The sequence below is a fragment of the Lynx canadensis genome, chromosome B1 (assembly GCF_007474595.2).
Source record: "Lynx canadensis isolate LIC74 chromosome B1, mLynCan4.pri.v2, whole genome shotgun sequence".
NCBI lineage: Eukaryota > Metazoa > Chordata > Mammalia > Carnivora > Felidae > Lynx > Lynx canadensis.
In genome coordinates this window covers 43136148-43157931 of record NC_044306.2, presented here as the reverse complement: position 1 = coordinate 43157931, position 21784 = coordinate 43136148, and the positions used below count along the sequence as shown (strand labels likewise).

The window sequence follows — 21784 nt, the reverse complement described above, 5'->3', positions numbered from 1 at the left end:
CATCACCCATTTAGCCCATTTCCCATCCACCTCCCCTCAAGCAACCCTCAGTTTGTTCTCTGTATTTAAGAATCTTTTATGGTTTGTCTCCCTCTTTGTTTGTATCTTATTTTTATTTCCCTTTCCCGAGGTTCATCTGTTGTGGTTCTTAAATTCCACATATGAGTGAAGTCATAGGATATTTGTCTTTCTCTAATTTTTCTTAGCACAATATCCTCTAGTTCCATCGACATTGTAGCAAATCGCAAGATTTCATTCTTTATGATTGCCAAGTAATATTCCATTCTTTTAATCACTGAGTAATATTCCATCATATATATACCACATCTTCTTTATCCATTCATCCATTGACATTTAGGCTCTTTCCATAATTTGACTACTCTTGATAGTGCTGCTATAAACATTGGGGTGTATGTTTGAATCAACGTTTTTGTCTCCTTTGGATAAATACCTAGTAATGCAATTGCTGGGTTGTAGGGTAGTTCTATTTTTAATTTTTCTGAGGAACCTCCATACTGTTTTCCAGAGTGGTTGCACCAGTTTGCATTCCCACCAGCAGTGCAAAAGAGTTTCCCTTTCTCCACATCCTTGCCAACATCTGTTGCCTGAGTTGTTAATTTTAGCCATTCTGAGTGGTGTGAGGTGGTATCTCATTGTGGTTTTGATTTGTACTTTCCTGATGATAAGCAATGTTGAGCATTTTTTTCATGTGTCTGTTGGCCATCTGAATGTCTTCTTTGGAAAAATGTCTATTTATATCTTTTGCCCATTTCTTCACTGCATTATTTGCTTTTTGGGTGTTGAGTTTGATAAGTTCTTTATAGATTTTGGATACTAACCCTTTATCTGATTTGTTATTTGCAAATATCTTCTCCCATTTCTATTGGTTGCCTTTTAGTTTTGCTGATTTTTTCCTTCACTGTGCAGAAGTTTTTATCTTAATGAGGTCCCAGTTGTTCATTTTTACTTTTGTTTATCTTGTCTCCAGAGATGTGTTAAGTAAGACCTTGTTGTGGCCAAAGTCAAAGAGGTTTTTGCCTGCTTTTTCCTCTAAGATTTTGATGGCTTCCAGTCTTGTGTTTAGATCTTTCATCCATTTTGAGTTTGTTTTTGTGAATGGTGTAAGAATGTGGTCCGGTTTCATTCTTCTGCATGTCGTTGAAACAGGGAGAAATAGAAAATTTGAACAGACCCATAACTAGCAAAGAAATTAAATTAGTTATAAAGACCTCCCCAAAAATAAGAGTCCAGGGTCAGATGGCTTTTCAGGGGAATTCTACCAAACGTTTACAGAGGAGCTAACACCTATTCTTTTGACGTTGTTCCAAAAAATAGAAATGGAAGGAGAACTTCCAAACTCATCCTATGAGGCCAACATTACATTGATTCCAAAACCAGACAAAGACCCCACTAAAAAGAACTACAGACCAATTTGCCCGATGAATATGGATGTAAAAAATTATGAACAAGATACTAGCCAACTGGATTGAACAATGCATTAAAAGAATTATTTACCACAATCAAGTGGGATTTAAACCTGGGATGCAAGACTGGTTCAATATCTGCAAATCAATTAATGTGATACATCATATTAATGAAAGGACAAGAACCACATGATCCTCTCAATAGATGCAGAGAAAGCATTCAGCAAAATACAACATTCTTTCTTGATAAAAACCCTCAAGAAAGTAGGGATAGAAGGGTAGTACCTCAAGATCATAAAAGCAATATACAAGAGACCCACCACTAATATCATACTCAATGGGGAAAAACTGGGAGCTTTCCTCCTAAGGTCAGGAAAATACAGGGATGTACATTCGTGCCACTGTTATTCAACATAGTATTGGAAATCCTAGCCTCAGCAATCAGACAACATAAAGGAATAAAAGTCATCCAAATCAGCAAGGAGAAAGTCAAACTTTAACTCTTTGCAGACAACATGATACTGTATATAGAAACGCAAAAGATTCCACCAAAAACCTGCTACAACTGATCCAGGAATTCATCAAAGTAGCAGGTACCACAGATTCATGTCTCTGATATGATTAGGCTGTTTCCTGACCTGGTAGAGACTGTTAGTTTTTTTCATTTCTTTTGTTCCCTTAAAACCCTGAACTTCTGAGTTTTTTGCATTGTTTTGTGATTCTGATACTTCCTAAGAAGATCTAGGAGAAGTGTGCTTGGGCAAATAGAGCTGGTAAAGCATTGATCACAGAAAGTAGCTGGGGCCTAAAATGACTTCTCTTGTGTCTCAAAAACTACGTCTCATATTTCTTTCTGGGGACCCCTAACTTTCTTCTTACAATGTGTCTCAGGTTAGCTCTATTACACAGATGGTTAACCAAACCAAAAATGTTTATGATGTTTTTAAGCTATTATTTCATGATGATGTATATGTATGTGCTTATGTACATGTAGCAATATATCGTGAAATACTTAAAATGAAAAACATGAGTTGAATCAGGAAAGGTAAATCTTGGAAGAGAAGGAGAATCCAAAGACTTGTCTAATGTTTAATGTTCAAGGACCAAATAAATACACATGGAATTTCATGTACATTTAAGAATATATTAAATTTTGATGTACTTGGAACACTTGGAACTTCATTTAATGTCTATATTCTATAATTATAATGTCTACAATGAATTTATAATTCATAAAAAGATTTGATAAGTATGTATAGAATTGCAGGGATTACCCATGTCTCAAATGCCGTTTTACTTTTTTCCTTTGCACTGCCCTACCAATTCCTATTGATTTTTTCCGTTTTCCTGACTTCTGTGTAGTGAATCAACCAGTACTTTGAAATTAAAGCATTTTTATTTAGACTAGCTTTTAACAGAAGAAATAATACATATGGTGAGTTGCTTTAAATTTTGCTTAATACATTAGGCAAATATATGTGAGTCATCTATGGAGTAAAGTATAGAAATACATAAATCTCCATGCTGTCAAATATATATATATATATATATATATATATATATATATATATATACACACACACACATACCTGACACCTAACTCTACTTCCTACTTCCTAGGAGTAACCATGAGAGATAAATGTGTAATTTAAAAAGTAAATCAAAGAATTTTTTATTGATAACCTGCATGTAATAAGTTGTTAATGTTGGCTTCAAATACAATGAATATATGGTTCCATGTAGATAACTTACATTTGCCAAAGCCGCAGGCCTATTTCCAGTGGAAGAAAAATCGGGAAAGTTTATAAAATTAGGTTAAAAGCAGGCAAATTTTTTTTAAGTTTATTGATTTATTTTGAGAGAGACAGAGACAGCGTGAGTGGGGGCAGGGCACAGAGCGAGGGAGAGAGGGAGAATCCCAAGCAGGCTCTGAGCTGTCAGCACAGAGCCTGGACGTGGGACTCAAACTCATGAAACTGAGATCATGACCTGAACTGAACCCAAGAGTTGGAAGCTTAACCAAATTAGCCACCCAGGAGCCCCAGCAAATTTGTTTTTAATGAAGTCTACAAATGATTTTCATTCCTAAAAGTCATATTATCTTGGTATATTACCTTGGTAAATATTATCTTGGTAAATACAGACTTATCTACAAAAGAACAAATCATCCCATTAGACATAGAAAGAATTTGTTCCCAGTGCCTAGAACTTACAAGTGTAAGCCATTCATCATTGTCGTGGACTTTACAATCTCTCTACAACAAATAAATACTCATTATGATTAAAAGTAAAGTCACTAGGAGAGCATAACAATTCAAAATGTGTATGCACATAACAACAGACCTCAAATTACATGAGATAGAAATTGACAGAAGTGAAAGGACAAATAGATAAATTGTTAAAATAATTTATTTAAGCATTCTTCTCTCAATAATTGATAGATGAAGCAGAAAACTCAGGAAATATGTTGGAAACTTGAGTGGAACTGGCCATAAAATTGATTTAGTCAACATTTGTAGGAGATGACACACAATAGCAACAGTGTATACATTCTTTTTAGTGCAAAGAGAACATTGAAATGGAAGAAAGCAGTGCAAGAAATGACAATGATAAAACAGGAAAAACTGAAGAAGGAAATCGAACAGTAAGAATAATAAAAATGAGCATTTTGATTCCTAAAATGAAGACTTTATTCTATGCTGAGTTAAAAATGATTTTTTATTTATTGATTTACAACTTTTCCAATTAACCTATTTATAAGGTCAATATAATTTACTGCTTATTCCAAAGAATTAGAAATGTTATCAATCTGAATCATATAAACCACTTTTGGAAGGAAGTAGACGAAAGCACATGGAAAGATACATGTATTTTATCTTGATCTTATAAAGTATGATTTGTACAGATGAAACTGTACATGGGTCTACAATAAAAAACACAAAGTAATCCATTAAGGTGAGACACCAATGAAATATTTTTTTAAAAATAAGGCATGACACTGTTTTAGTTTATGTTTAATTAATGTAAATAAGCCATATAGTAATGTGAACAAGGAAAGTTTAACATAAAGAATTACCAACTGTAATGGGGACTAGAATAAAAAATAAGAAGTAAAGAGATCTCTAAAAACCAGGAACACCAGATAAAAGAAGCAGCAGATCTAGTACTGGGATGAAGAAGACAGTCTCATCATCCAGGGTTGAGATCCCAACCTTGTTAGAAGGGGTGCAGAAATGGATGTCTGATAGATAGCAGGAAGTCACTATGGTGCTGTACCAACAGGTATTGCTGTAAAATTTCTCTTTGGAACTTTCTGAAAATCTGCTTAGTCAGGAAAGCTGTTCACAAAGAGGTATCTCAGAAAGCCACTCTGCTATGAAAGGAGAGGGACCTGAATTATAGGAGGAAACTACTGGCTGATGGATGCTAGTGACCACCACGCACTCAGAGATCTGTGGACTGAAGAATCATCAGGCACTGAAGGACCCTGCTGGTGCAATTAGCTGCACACTGTTCAGGAGCCTTCCAAACTAGCCCCCTGAAATTGGGAAACAAAGCTCTCTTCTCATGCTCTCCAGCACTTTCTACTGGCAAAACTTTAGTACCATTTGGCAAAGGAATAATTTATGGGCCTAGATTCATTTGTGCAAAGCAGGTAAAAGATTTATTAGAAGCTGGGTGCCAATGCATCAATAATGGACTAAGTACACAACTTTGTTCAGCTTTCATTTGCACACATTTAAGCTCTGGTAAAATAAAACTACCCTGTGTTTCTGCTTAACAAGATTCAGCCACCCTTTTTACAAATGAAGAAATTCTCACCTTTGCCCCCAATTGAGGAGACACATAATCACGAGAGCCATCATGTCCATTGCTAGCTATATTAATTTCTCCTCAAATTCAGTTACAGTCCCAATGAATACTACGTGAACTAGAGATTAAATTATAAAGTTAACTTCCAACAACTTGTAGGTAAACTAATAGGAAGAAGGAAAAAGAAAAAGAAAGTGGTTAGCATACACAAATAAACACATATGCATACATATAGGAAGCAAAGTATGCAAAATCACTATTGTCTTCATTAGTAAGTCATGATTGCTATCTATAGCTTTTTTCCCCCCTACTACCTATTCCCTGTTCCCATTGCTTTCACCCAGAACCTTAGTTTGCTAAGGATATTTACAAACTGAAACGAACAAATCTTTATTCCGAAAGGATCTGCATCTTTAATTATACTCTCTTTTGGTTGCTATAATAATCAGCTAGGTTCAAGACATAGCCCTTCTTGCTTTCATTGGTAAAAGGAACCAATTTTCTTTTGGTATTCAGAGTCAGTCACTCCAGCCACTAGATGAGCCTATGTTTAGTGGCATAAGAATTTCAACGTATCCATTTGGAAGTTTCATCTTCCAAATTAGTGGAACTATTATTATGTCCCTTGGTAGACCATTTAGAGTTAAAGTTACTGATGGAAAACATAAATGTGTATCTTCCAACTAGACTAACTGCTTTCAACTGAAAGTATATGTTAAATCCAAGTACATAAATCCATTGTTGCACTTTGCTGAGAAATAAGTTTCTTATCAAAAACAAGGCTGTTATACAGGTTTGTCAATTTTGTTTATCTTTTTAAAGAGTCTCCTTTTGGTTTGATTGATATATTTTATTTTTTATCTATTCTTATTTATTTTATTTCACTCTTATCTTTGTTATTTCCTTTCTTCTGTTCAATTTAGGTTTAGTTTCTTCCCACCCCTCACCCCCACCCCAGTGTCCTAGGTGGATGGTTAGGATATTAATTTGAAACCCTTCTTCTTTCTTAATATATGCATTTATAGATATAAATTTATCACTTACTTAGCTACTTTTTATTATGGTGTGTCTTCATTTTAATTTATTTTAAAGTATTCTCTGGGTTCATGTTTATTTCTTTTATGACCCATATAAGTTATTTAAGAATATGATATTTAATTTCCACATATTTGTTAGTTTTCCAAAATTTTTGGCAAATGATTTCTAATTTCATGCTATTGTTACCAAAAAGCATACTTTTATTTTTTGTAAACTTTTAAGTTAATTGAGACTTTTTTATGGCCTAGCATATGGTCTAGCCTAGAAAATGTTCCATGTGTACATCAGAAGAATGTATATTATGTTGTTGTTTAGTGGAGAGTTTTACAAATGTCTGCTAGGTTTAGTTGGTTTATGGTGTTTTCAAGCTTTGTATTTCCTTGTTGATCTGCCTAGTTGTTCTATCCATTGTTGGAAGTGGGATAGAAAAAGAAAAGAAATATCCAACTACAATTGTTGAATTGTCTATTTCTCCCTTCACTTTTACCTATTTTTGCTTTGTGCATTTTGGTGTTCTGTTATTTCATGCAAGTATGCTTACAAGTGTTATATCTTCCTGTTGAATTGAACCTTTTATTATAAAATGCTGTTCTTTATTTCCAGTAACAGTTTTTTTGTTTTAAAGCCTATTCTGTATGATATTAGTATAGTCACTGAGATTTGCTTTTAGTTGCTATTTGCATGATACATCTTTTTTATTCTTTTATTCCCCATCTGTTTGTACCTTTGCATTTAAAGCATGGTACCTGTCGATATATTATAGTTGTGTCTTGTTTTTACCATTCTTACCTTGGCAATCTCTACCTTTTATTGATAGTCTCTATTTGATATGATATTGTCATAATACTGCTATTTTTTTATATTTACATTTTTTATTTTTAAAATGCTTTTTATTTTTGAGAGAACACAAGCAGGGGAGGGGCAGAGAGAGGGACTGAGGATCTGAAGCGAGTTCTGAAATGGGATCTGCACTGACAGCAACCAGCCTGATTTAGGGCTTGAACTCATGAACTGTGACATCATGACCTGAGCCAAAGTCAGATGCTCACCTGAGTGAGCCATCCAGGTGCTCCTCATACTTCTATTTTTTAAACCATGGTTTCCTTCAAAAATTCTTTGAACATAATTATGATGTCTACTTTGAAGGTTCTCTGTTTATTCCACTATCTGGTCACTTTCACAAGTAGTTTCTATGGCTTGTTTTATTTCACTGTAATGAGTTCCTTAGATCTTGTGGAAATAAACAAAAATCAAACAAATGAGAACAAGCAAAGTCTACTTATTCCAAGTCGTCGTACTTTGGTATACAGCTACCATCACTTGAGTTTTGGCAGACACTCAAAGGCAGGCAGGAAAGTGGGAAAGGTTTATATGGTGGAAGAAAGGGAAAGCTCGGGTATGCCCTTATTGTTGGCATGAGAAAGCTGTAGGTGAACTAACTAGTAGTGTTGAAATATTTTATGTTTTATGTTTAGGAGTGCATATTTGACTCTCTCTGCTTGGTCCTAAATTGGAAGGTGAGACAAAAATTAGGTAAGCTGACAGTTTTTAATCAAGTCCTGGTCATTTGGGGGTGACTGTTACATAAGTTATTCTTTAGCTTCCTGGATTATTACTGGAGATAGCAGTGTGCCTTCCCACAAAGTCTGACTTGCAGCAGGCTGGCTTTCTGGGCTATTTCTTGCCAACCTGTGGGTTTATTTCCTGGACAGATTACAGAGGGTTGTGTGACACATTTCTATTTTTATATATGATCTAGCCTTTGTCCATTTGTATATTTAGTGTCTTTGTCTATAATTGCAGTTTTTCACTAAATTTAGGGAAACTTTAGTCATTATCTTTTCAACTGTTTTTGTACCTATTGTTTCTTCCCATTTCTCTGGGACTCCAATTAAACATATGTTAGATACATTGTCCCACTGGTTGCTGCAACTATATTTAATTTTTAAAGCTTTTTTTCTCAGCTTTCTCTCAGATTTGATCACTTCTACAGGTCCATATTCTAAGTATTTTTTAAACCTTTTCTCTTGCCTCTCCAATGTGCATTAAGTTCTACCCGGTATATTTCATTTTAAATATATTTTTTGTTCTAAAATTTAGACCTGGCATTTTTATAACCTGTATTTCTCTGCTGAATCTCCTTATTGTGTCCAAATTTTCCTTTATATTCTTGATTACATTTTTAATATCTGTTGTAATTCTTTTATTTTAAAAATAATTGCAAAATCCTTGGTTGTTTCAGGGTCAGTTCTCTTTTGGAATTTTCTCATAACTATGGAGCACATTTTTCTTTTGTTTACATACACAATATTTTAAAATCATACCTTGGCTATATTCAATGATACATTGTGGAGCTTGTGACTTTCTTAATTCTCGCTCTCTCAGACAATTGACTGGAGTGAGTTTCCAACCTCTACTCTCTTGTGTTTGGAGACAGCCAAAAATCTCTCCTTAGTTCTTCCAGTTTTTTTGGTCTTAGTTTCTGCTAAACTACTTGAGATTTCTTTCATATAGTCTCAGTTTAGATGTAAGTAAATAACCTACACTGAAGTTGGTTAATAGCACCCTGTTTTAAGACCTCACTCTGCCTCCTCCTTCCCTGAATATATCACATCCCAGTTTTTAGAAACTGTCAAACTCTGGACAGTAATTTGTTGTTGTCGTTGTTGCTGTTGGAATATTAGCTACTTTACACTGCCCTGTGTTGGGGAGTGCTCTCAGGTGAAAACACACACAAGTGCAAATATCAGAAAATGCAGTTTTCTTCTTTCTAGTGTGGATTCCCTGCTCCCACCTTTACCTGCCTGCCTTTGTAGATGTAGTTAAAACATTATTTTTCCGAAGTTTATGTTTATTAGTGAGAGAGGTTTTTTTCTTTTTTTAAATTTTTTTAACGTTTATTTATTTTGAGACAGAGAGAGACAGAGCGTGAACAGGGGAGGGGCAGAGAGAGAGGGAGACACAGAATCTGAAACAGGCTCCAGGCTCTGAGCTGTCAGCACAGAGCCACACACGGGGCTCGAACTCACAGAGTGTGAGGTCATGACCTGAGCCAAAGTCGGACGCTTAACCGACCGAGCCACCCAGGCGCCCCTATTAGTGACAGAGTTAATGCAAGCTGTTCTGCCATTACACTCAAGTAATTTTGAAAAGAAAAAAATTCTCTTTTGGATTTATTTTTTTTTTACCTCTATCTTGCAAACTTAAGTCAAGAGGGTGAAAAAATAAATTTTTGATTATTTTACTTTGATCCTAATGACTACAAATGTTAGGTTTAATTTATAACAGGAAAAATAGGGAAGTGTACTTAATTCTCTTTGAACTTGGGAACTTTTTGTTCAGTTGAGCCAAATGCTTATTTAATAATCGTATAACTCTGTTTTGGAAACAATATTTGACACATACAAATAAACATATATGTTTTAAATATTTGAAAATAGTTCCTTTAACGTGAATTATTCTAATAGCGGTCTACGTATTTTATTTTTATTTTTCAGAATTTTTGCTACTACCGAGGGTTTATTGAAGGTTATCCAAATTCTATGGTGACCATCAGCACATGTACTGGACTCAGGTTGTGTTATATAGTTTGATAATTGCAAAGTATAAAATTGTCTTAAAGTTTTAAATTTTTAAAATTATATTCAGGGGTTCTAAAATGAGGCATGATTTATTGTGGGAAATTGTCAGTGGAAAAGCACAGTATGGAAATTCTTGTAATATCTCCTACCCAATCCTGAATTAAGATTTTTGAGATATTTATAGACTATGAAATATTAATTGCTAGATGAATATCAATAATGTTACTATTCTGTGCCATTCAGTAAGTTTGTGGATATTCAGTAACTTTTTCCTACTTTACCATCTAAGACCAAGACTCAAAATAATCTACATACTGTTAAAAAAAAACTGTTCCAGGGGCGCCTGGGTGGCGCAGTCGGTTAAGCGTCCGACTTCAGCCAGGTCACGATCTCGCGGTCCGTGAGTTCGAGCCCCGCGTCGGGCTCTGGGCTGATGGCTCAGAGCCTGGAGCCTGTTTCCGATTCTGTGTCTCCCTCTCTCTCTGCCCCTCCCCCGTTCATGCTCTGTCTCTCTCTGTCCCAAAAATAAATAAAAAACGTTGAAAAAAAAAAAACTGTTCCAGTATAATTTTGTTATTTATTTATTTTATTGACTTTAAAAATGCATTATTTATTTACTTATTTTTGGAATTTGTAGGGGCTTACTACAGTTTGAAAATGTGAGTTATGGGATTGAGCCCTTGGAGCCTTCAATAGGTTTTGAACACGTGATTTATGAAGTAAAACATAAGCATAAAGGTGTTTCTTTATATGCTGAGAAGGGTATTGAATCAAGAGAAATGCCCTATAAAATACAAAGTATAGAGGTAGGTGATTAATTGAGTAAACTATGATTATTGCTATGCCACAATATAAACTATATTTTTCTAATGCACAAATTATTTACATTAATATACATTATAGGTAGATGTACCAGAAACTTCATGACTTATATTGTAAGCCTCAAAACTAGTCATTCAATTCTCTAGAACTCCAAACAGGCATTTTCCACTGTTAGTAGCAATTTTTCTTGGGATCTGGACCTTTATTGTCTGCAGATGCACTCCTTTCTCCATATTTATTATGTCAAAATGTTGATATAATTAACATATAAAGAAATTCACATAAATATTGAAGATATATACCTAGAGTCCTGAGGAGAATCACCAGCATCTTTTAAGGCAATGGCCTCAGGAGAGGCATTTACATTTTCCTCAAGAAAGACAAGGTTAATCTTCCTATGCAGGGATAGAGAGGCTGCTTCCACTGGCAAAGAAGACTCATCAGGATTTAAGGGATCAGTGACCCCTAACTTTGTCAGAATCTTGCTATATGTCGTTTTTCCAATTTTCAGAATCTCATTGCTTCCCAATTAATGTCCACACTTTAACAGTAGACACCTGTAAGATTGAACATTCAATTTGTGTTATAATTCATCCATTCATATAAATGAGATTATGAGTTTGGTTTTGAACACTCTCAGCTCTGCAAATACAGTAGTTAAGGGTCTCTTTCAGGACCTATATTTCTTCAGAGAAACATAACCAACAAGATGCCTATATATGTTTATGTGTGTGTGATTGGCTCAGGTCTACCCATTATGGAGCGTAATCTGTTGTACTCAAAGTCCACCATTATGAATGTTTATCTCATCTGAAATCACATTCACAGAAACATCCAGAATAATGTTTAACTACAAATCAGTGTATTATGGCCCAATCAAGTTGACAGAAATTAACCATCATACCAGAGTTAGAAAATTCATTACTATATTTCTTCTAAAACATTTATTAACTTCTTGCATTTTAATTTATAATCCAATATAATTTAATTTTTGTCCGGAGTGAGGTAGTGTTCTAAATTCATCATTTTTTTATTTGAAATCTAGTTTTTCCAATTCTTTTTCTTTAAAAAAAGTAATCTTTGGTCCACTGAATTTTCATGGCTTCCCTCCCCCCTCCCCCCCCCCCCCCCCCCCCCCCCCCACCGCCTTGCCAAAGATCAGTTGACCATAAATGTTTGGGACTATTTCTGCATTGCAATTACGTTTTATCTTTATGTCTATTCTTATACTAGAACCACACTTTTATTTGTTTAACCACTATATCTTTGAAGTATGTTTTGGAATTAGTAAGCGTACACTCTTCAGAGATGTTCTTTTATGAGATTGTTTCGGCTATTCAGGGTAGTATTCATTTCCAAATACATTTTAAATTTTATTTTTAATTCCCTTAAAGAACCAGATGGTGTTATGTTGATTTTGTAGATTGCCCTGGGAAATATTGCCATTTAATAATACTGACTCTATCTGTGAACACTGAATAGCTTTTTGTTTTTTAATTTCTTTTTGCAATGTTTTGTATAGTTCAGTTTCTAAGTTGTCATCAAAACTATTTTTGTTAAGTTTATTTCTACATTTTTTATTTAAATATTATTGAAATTTTAATTTTTATTTCAAAATTATGTTTCTAACTATTAGTGTTTGGAAATTATTGATTTATATATACTGATTTTGTATCCTGCAAACTTGTTTAAATTGCTTATTGGTTTCTTATCTTATTGAGCTTTTTGTAGTTTTCTATGTATAAGGTTATGTTATCTTCAATAAAGACAGTTTATGTTCTTCCTTTGCAATTAGGATACCTTTCATTTATTTTTCATTGCCTAACTGCCCTAGTTAACACCTCAAGTATAATGTTGAATAGGTGAGAAAAGATATCCTTGTCTTGTTCCAGTCTTAGGAGGAAAGGATTCAGTCTATTGCCATTAAGTATGATATTAATGGTGAAATACAATAAAAAATCCCTGTAATTTATGACTCACTTTACTCTCTGATAAAACTCTCCTGTTTTTCATTCTATCCCATGTTTTCTGACTTTTCCTTATAGATATACTCACATTCTAGGTACCTATATTTCCTGTGTTATGTTTCAGATTTTTATTTGTCATATACTTTTCCATGGATTTGTCTGCTGTAATTTACAGATCTCCCACTTTCTTTCTAAATTTCTTCCTGAGTTATCCCATATTGGACTTAATGATCACTCAAGTTAAAATACACAAACACACATTATCTATCTACTTATTTATGTATATCTATCATCTATGTATCTAAGTAAGTTTGTAAGTTTGTATCTATCTCTCAAATTTTATCTTCATGTCCCTTCTCCCTCCCTGAATATTCATACCAATGACCTTTGATATCTTTTAAACTTAAACCTTTAATCCATCTACATTGGAATTGGATCATCTGGAGGTGTTATGTGATTTTCTTGCTTAGATCCAATTCTTTAGTATTTACTTGACCAAAGCAAACTTTCCTGCAGTTGGAATCATCTTTATGTAACACATAACTAAGAAATTTGTCTCTGTATATGGCTACTTTCTCTTATCAAATAAAATAACTTTAGAGGTCTTTTGAAATCAAGTTATCTGCTTTCAAGCTATCAAGTTATCAACTTTTCCAACACATAACAATTCTTGGCATTAATTTATGCAACTTTGTATTGAACTTTTATTTGGCCAGAACGGACTATGTATTTTTTTCTGCATGAAAGCTTATTGTTCCATAAATGAGTAAATAAATTTTTGTTAACTAAATATTACCAATCTCAATCTCAAAGAAGACAGTGATCAAGGATTATTTCAGTGAATGTTAGCCAACACTTATTTTCCTTAAAACAAATAGATTTTAATCACTCAATCCATTAATGTATTATTTCTCTCAAATAATTTAAATGTTTACTTTTATCCTCAGGTAAGGTAGTGTCATTTCTTGTTTAGGGACTTTAATAAAATGATAAAGTTCTATAAGCAAAACTTCTTTGCAATATTTGGTGCTTAATTTTGGAAGTAATAGTAAGAAGCCAGTTAGACAATAAGGGATTTCACTTGCATTTTTAAAATGAAACCGTTAAATCTCCAAGACTTGGGCCAAGAAAGAGAATTTTAAGGTGAGGGGGAATTTAAAGTGAGTAGTCAATCATCTCTAAATGTGTTTTTCTGACCTTTCTCAACTTTTTTTCCCTTTAAATTCATATAACTGTCACTTTTCTGATCTCCACTAAATACCAGATTTGTTGTTCCTCTTTAATTCTCTTTTTTATACATTAAGGAAAGCATTTTAATGAAAACGAAATGGTTTTGAACTTTCAAGGGATTAAATATCAGTGTAAAGAAGAAAAAGCACACACTAAAATGAGCATGATAACATTTTCCTCAATTTCTGAAATTTGGTCCTCCTTTTCTACTTCTAAATATTTTCCTGTGCCTGTAGATGATATGCTATTTTAGTAACAAAATATTTTGAGTTATCCACACTGTAGTCTTAAAGTGCTTGCAATGTCTGTCTTACATGTTTTCCCCAGTGCATTTCTCCTTCATAAAAACTGATGAAAATAAGTAACATTTTATTGGTAGTAATTATAACAATTATTATTGTATCCCCATGTTTGGGAAACAATCTGAGTCGCATAAAAATAAGCCAGACTTCAAACACCATTAGGCTTCACATTTATGCCTAATTTAATTACTATGATCTACGTGGATCACATCATACCCAGAATATACATCTTGAGATTTCTATGATCCAATTTAAGAGTATTAGTTATTTTGATTCTCTGTTGGCTAGCATTTTTCTGAGGTAAATTATACAAAAGTTAACTTTATCCTTTAAATGAAATCCCACTCCTCTAAACACAGATGTGTCCTCACCTTTTAGGGATATAGACAAAAAAACATAGTACCACATAGTACTGTATAATAGGATTTTTAATCTAATTAAACACATACATCTTGTATTGGGAAGTCAATTGAGAAATAGAAACAGAGAAAATAAGATGAATAGACAAGTACCAATGAGAATATGGACAATGGAATTAGAGGAAAGTTTTCCTTGAGTGAATTAAATATTTGGTCAGGTAGGGGTGCCTGGGTGGCTCAGTCGGTTGAGCGTCCGACTTCATCTCAGGTTATGATCTCATGGTTTGTGAGTTCGAGCCCCGCGTTGGGCTCTGTGCTGATAGTTGAGGGCCTGGAGCCTGCTTTGGATTCTGTGTCTCCCTCCCTCTCTGCTCCTCCCCTGCTCACACTCTGTCTCTCTTTCAAAAATAAATAAGGATTAAAAAAATTTTTTTTAAATAAATATTTGATCAGGTAGAAAAGATATGACAAAGGCAAGATTTCTGAAAATGATTCAGTGATGCCAAGTTTTGCTTATATTATCTGGTTCTATTTTTTATATATAAATCAGATTTGGCGACATCAAATTCATGAAGTAGTGATAAATATTAAAATATTTAAGTAATTCTTCAATTTTGATGTAAAGTTTGTGGATTTTTTTCAGCCACTCTCAGAGTTCTCTCAGTATATAGAAATGCATGTTGTAGTTGAAAAAAATTTGGTAAGTATATTTTAATTTATTTTACATCCATTTATTTTAGCAATGAAGGTTTATAAAAAAGTTGGAATAAATTTTTAACAAATGACAATAAATGACAATTTTTGCTTTATCGCTGCTTTAATGTATTTTAAATTACTACTATCAGTAAATTGAAAATAAAATATCTATAAACTTATTCTTAATAATAAAATATATAATATATAATAATTGTAATTATTTATATATTTTATATATTGTTTATAATAAATAAATAATAATATAAATAAAAATAATTGCTACCTTTAGAATAGTTTCTTAGTAATTTTTATTTATAATTTTTATTTATCCTTTCTATTGCCCTAATGCTTGGCAATGCCTGACCTTTTTACTGTCCCCAAAGTTTTGCTTTTTCAGAGTGTCATGTAATTGAAACATACGGTGTATGTTTTAAACTTTGCTGCATGCCTTTTCCTGGCTTAATAGCTCATTTCTTTTCAGCACTGAATAAAATTCTATTGCCTGGATACACCACAGTTTATTTAGTCACTCACATACTGAAGGATATCTTGGTTGCTTCCAAGCTTTCAAACTTGTAAACCAAACTGCTAAAAACATCCATGTGCAGGTTTTTGTGTGGACATAAGTTATGACTACTTTGGGTAAATACCAAGGAGTATTATTTCTAGATCATATGTAAGAATTTGCCTCATTTTGTAAGAAAATGCCAGAATTTCTACTACAGTGACTGTACCATTTTGCATTTGACACTTTAAATATATTATCCTAATGTCTTCTGACCTCTGAGGTTTCTGATGAAGAAAATGACTGATAATCTTATCATCCCTTCTATGTGATTAATTACTTCTGTCTTGCTGCTTTCAGTATTCTATATTTGTCTTTAGGTTTGACAGTTTGATTACAATGTCTTTGATTATAATGTGTCTTGTGGTTTGTTTTGGGATGTATGCTTCTTAGTGTTGTTTGAGTCCAGGATTTGTAGGTTCATGTATTTTATCAAATTTGGGAACTTTTTGGTCATTGTTTCTTCAAAAATAATCTCTATTCTTTTTCAGGGATTCCACAATTCATATATTATTCTGCACAGTGGTATAAGTCCCCCTTTACCCCCCTCTTTGGTTCTTAGTAATTTCAATTATCCTACCCTTGAGTCTGTTGATTCCTTCATATGTCTCTTCAAATCTACTGTTGACCCCTTCTAATGAATTTTCAATTTATTTATTGTATTATTCTACTCCAGAATTTGTTTCAAATTTAAAATAATTTCTATATCCTTGTTATTTTTCTCATTTTTTTCATATATCATGTTCCTTTTTTTAAATTTCCTTCAGTTCATTCTTTTCCCTTAGCTGTTTCAGTATACTTTATTTTACTTTTCATAAAGTTTCTATTTAAATTCCAGTTAACATACAGGGTAATATTAACTTCAAGGGTGATTCAACACTTCATACAACACCCGATGCTCATCACAAGTTCACTCCTTAATCCACATCACCTATTTAACCCATTCCCTACCCACTTCTACTCTGGTAACCATCAGTTTTTTCTCTATAGTTTGTTTGGCCTCTCTCTTTCTTTTTTTATCCCTGTGCTCATTTGGTTTGTTTCAAAAATTACACATATGAGTGAAATCGTGTGGTATTTGTTTTTCTTTGACTTATTTTCCTTAGCGTAATGAGAGCTCCATCATATCATTGCAGATAGCAACATTTCATTCTTTTTTATGGCCGAGTGATTTTCCATTGTGTCATTCATCAGTTGATGGACATTTGGGCTGTTCCCATAGTTTGGCCATTGTAGATAATGCATGTATCTCTTTGAATTATTATTTTTATTCTTTGGGTAAATACCTCATGGTGCATTTGCTGGATTGCCTACAGTTTTTTATTTTTAACTTTTTGAGGAATCTCCATACTTTTTTCCAGAGTGGCTGCACTGGTTTGTATTTCCACCTACAGTGCAAGAGGGTTCTCCTTTTTCCATATCCTCACCAACACCTGTTATTTCTTGTGTTGTTGATTTCAGCCATTCTGATAGGTGTAAGATGATATTTCAGTGCAGTTTTGATGTGTCTCCTGATGATCAATGATGCTGAGCATCTTTTCATTTGTCTGTTGGCCATCTGGATGTCTTCTTGAAAAATATCTATTCATATCTTCTGACCATTTTTAAATTGTATTATTCATTTTTTTTTATTTTGGTGCTGAGTTTTATAAGTTCTTTATAGATTTTGGGTACTACTTTTTTTGCATATCTTCTCCCATTCCATAACTTGCCTTATAGTTTTGTTGATTGTTTCTTTCACTGTGCAGAGGCTTTTAATTTTTATGTAGTCCCATAGTTTATTTTTGCTTTTGTTTACCCAGCCTCAGGAGACATATCGAGAAAGAAGTTGCTGTGGTCAGTGTCAAAGAGGTTACTGCCTATATTCTTCTCTAGGATTTTTATGGTTTCAGGTCTCACGTTTAGGTCTTTAATCCATTTTGAATTTATTTTTTGTGTATGGTATAAGAAAGTGGTCCAGTTTCATTCTTTTGCATGTTGCTGTTCTGTTTTCCCAACAGCATTTGTTGAAGAGACTTTTTTCCCCCATTGGATATTCTTTCCTGCTTTGTTGAAGTTGTGAAGTTGTGAGTTTATTTCTGGACACCCTATTCTGTTCTATTGATCTATGTGTCTGTTTTTGTGCCAGTACCACACTGTCTTAATCACTACAGTTTTATAACATAGCTTGAAGCTATGATTGTGATGCTGGAATTGTGATGCCTCCAGCTTTGCTTTCCATTTTCATGATTGCTTTGGCTATGCAAGGTCTTTTGTGGTTCCATACAGGTTTTAGGATTGTTTGTTCTATTTCTGTGAAAAATTCTGTTGGTATTTTGATAAGGATTACATTAAACATGTAGATTGCCTTGTATACTATAGACATTTTAACAATATTTGTTCTTCCAATCCATGAGTATGGAACCTCTTTCTATTTCTTTATATCCTCTTCAATTTCTTTTACTAACTATTTTATAGTTTTCAGAGGACAGGTCTTACACTTCTTTGGTGAGGTTTATTCCTAGGTATCTTATTGGATTTGGAGCAATTATAAATGGGAATAACTCCTTAATTTCTCTTTCTGCTGCTTAATTATTGATGTATAGGAATGCAACAAATTTCTGTACATTGATTTTGTATCCTGGGACTTTACTGATTCATGTATCAGTTCTAGGAATTTTTTTGATGAAGTTTTTTAGACTTTTCTATACAGAGTATCATGTTATTTGCAAATAGTTAAATTTTGACTTCCTCCTTGCTGATTTGGATGGTTTTTATTTCTTTTTGTTGTCTGATTGCAGAGGCAAGGTCTTCTAGTACTATGATAAATAACAGTGGTGAGAGTGGACATCCCTGTCTTGTTCCTGACCATAGGAACATTTTTTCCTCATAAAAGATATTAGCTGTGGATTTTTCGCAAATGGCCTTGATTATGCTGAGGTATGTTTCCTCCAAGCCTACTTTGTTGAGAGTTTTTATCATGAATAGATGTCTTCAGATGATTTTTCTACATCTATTGAAGTAATAATATGATTCTTATCCTTTCTTTTATTAATGTGGCATATCACGTTAATTGATTTGCAAATATTGAAACACCCTTGCAACACAGGAATAAATCCCACAATTGTGGTGATTGGTTTTTTTAAATGTATTTCTGGATTCAGTTTGCTAGTATTTTATTGAGAATTATTGCACCTATTTTCATCAGGGATTTTGGCCTGTAGTTCTCTTTTTTAGTGGAGTTTTTGTCTGGTTTTGATATCAGGGTAATGCTCGCCTCATAGAATGAGTTTGAAAATTTTCCTTCCTTCTGTATTTTTTAGAATAGTTTGAGAATAGGTATTAACTCATCGAAATTGGTAGAATTGGCCTGTGAAGCTATTTGGCCCTGGACTTTTGTTTATTGGGAGATTTTTCAATATTGACTCAGTATCTTTGCTGGTTATTGTTCTGTTCAAGTCTTCTATTTCTCTTGTTTTCATTTTGGTAATATATATGTCTTGGAATTTATCAATGTCTTCCAGGCTGTCCAATTTGTTGACATATAGTTTTTCATAATATTCTGTTATAATTGTTTGTATTTCTGTGGCGTTAGTTGTTATTTTTCCTCTCTCATTTGTTATTTTATTTATTTGGTTCCTTTTTCTATGTCTGTCTGTTTGTCACTCTCTCTCTTTTTGATAAGTCTCACTAGAGATCTATTAATTTTATAAATTTTTTTAAAGAACCAGCTCCTGGTTTCATTGTTCTGTTTTTTTTCCCAGTTTCTATATAATTTACTTCTGCTTTAATCTTTACTATTTTCTTCTTTCTACTGGCTATAGGCCTCATTTATTATTCTTTTTCTAGCTCCTTTAGATGTAAAATTAGTTTGTTTGTTTGAAAAATTTCTTGCTTCTTAGGGTAGGCCTGCATTGGTAAATACTTTCCTCTTAGGACCACGTTTGCTGCATCCCAAAAGTTTTGGACTCTTGCATTCTCATTATCATTTGTTTCCATGTATTTTCCTTGTTGACCCATTCATTAGCATGTTTTTTAATCTCCATGCGTTTGTGGTTTTTCCAATTTTTTTCTTGTGCTTGACTTCATTTCATAGCATGTGGTCATAAAAAGTACATAGTATGATTCAGTCTTTTTGTATTTGTTGAGGCCTGATTTGTAATAGAATATGTGATATATTCTGGATGATGTTTCATGTGCACCTGAAAAGATTTTGTATTATGCTGTTTTGGGATGGCATGTTCTGAATATATCTATTAAGTCCATCTGGTCCAGTGTGTCATTCAAAGCTATTGTTTCTTTGTTGATTTTCTGTTTAGATAATCTATCTGTTGATATGGGTAGGGTTTTTAAGTCCCATGCTATTATTGTATTATTATCAACGGGTACCTTTATGTTTGTTATTAATTGTTTTATATATTTGGGTGTTTATGTTGGGGGCATAAATATTTACAATTGTTGTAACTTAGTGTTTTATTGTCCCCTTTATGATTATACAATTCCCTTTATCTCTTGTTACAGTCTTTGTTTTAATGTCTATTTTGTCTGAAATAAATATTGCTACTCTGGCTTTCTTTTGACATCCATTTGTATGACAACTGTTTCTCCATTCTCTCGGTCTCAATCTGTAGATGTCTTTAGGTCTAAAGTTAGTCTCTTGTAGGCAGCACATAGATGTTTGTACCTACTATTTTTTCTCGTTTTTATTTTTAGGTCAGGTTTCCTAGGGTTTTTATTTGTTTGTTTGTTTTTGTTTGTTTGTTTGTATCTTGGGTGAGCATATCTTAGTGGCCAGCCAGCCAATTATTAGGAAGAGGCTATCCTCCAACAATTGAGCTAGTAAGTGTTCCATTCTGGATTTATCTCTGGGTTGGGAATAGTATTCAATATTTGGACAGTCTTTTAAGTCAGGGAGGTTTTAAATTCCATGGGACTTTCTCATATCTCTTCTGGTAGTGAGTAATGTCTTAGGTTTATCTATGATGTTGTGGATATCTTGGATCTCTTTCAGTGTCTCCTGAGCCTGAATGATACCTTGTAGTTGTGTATGCATGGAATATTTCAGACTATCAAGAATATATGATGCAGCATATTTATTGTATATGTTGGCTGTTGCATTCCCTCCACCTCCATGTTAGATTTCCAGATAGTCTTCTGAGAACTTTTTCAGAAACTAGGAGAAGCACACCCCATTTTAGCTATAATAATGACTTTTAATGTTCATTTGCCACAGAGATTACTACTGTTTTGGGCAATGTATCTGGGCATTTTGCCTTTTCTCTGCTCCAGATCAGCTCATCTTCCTCTGATGACTTATATGTTTTGACCAACCATGGTAGAATAACTACACAACAGAACTTGAGATGGGGATGGGGACAGCTTCAGGTAAGATGCAACATATTCTCACTACTTTCAACATCAGGTTAGCAGTTTTTCTTTAATAAATTCTTCTAATATTTTTGTATGGCCTTGGCCAATTACTAGCATCTTGAAATGTTTTTTGACAATTTTATCATTGCTTATCATGGAAAGGATCCACAGAGCTCATCATTTCACCATCTCAGAAGTCCTGATGTAATTATTTCCTTAATTCCCCAGTAATTTATGAACTCTTCTTTCTATAGGTTTTACACATTTGCTAGGTGTTTTATTTCACTGTCTGTAAGTTAGATATTTTCATATATTCTTATTTTTATTTCTTGTTACTAATATATTCTTAAATCACTTTTTGTGCATTGGTTTGCCTTTGTTGCATAACAAGGTACTCCAAAAAATTTAGTAGTTAAAAAAAACCTCCAACTATTTATTCAGCTCACAATTTTAAAATTTATTCTGATCTCAGCAAGATTTTCTCTTGCTATACTGGTATCACTTATCTGTCTTTAGCAAGGCACTAATTATACATGAGGTTGGCTGATCCACAGGTGTCTTAGCTGGTATGTTTAATCTCTGCTGCACATGGTGACTTGTCAGTCTGAAAAAAGTCCTATAGTTTTTTATTTTTATTT

General features: G+C 33.4%; 1 protein-coding gene across 1 annotated transcript in view; it reads left to right on the top strand.

Moving 5' to 3' along the window:
* The window catches only part of ADAM2 (ADAM metallopeptidase domain 2), a 146518-nt gene that overhangs the window by 23311 nt on the left and 101423 nt on the right, over nucleotides 1-21784 (top strand). Inside the window, exons 5-7 of the mRNA XM_030311871.1 lie at nucleotides 9773-9849; nucleotides 10494-10662; nucleotides 15180-15236. Of these exons, the coding sequence (XP_030167731.1) occupies nucleotides 9773-9849; nucleotides 10494-10662; nucleotides 15180-15236 (303 nt within the window). The remainder of the gene's footprint in view (nucleotides 1-9772; nucleotides 9850-10493; nucleotides 10663-15179; nucleotides 15237-21784) is intronic.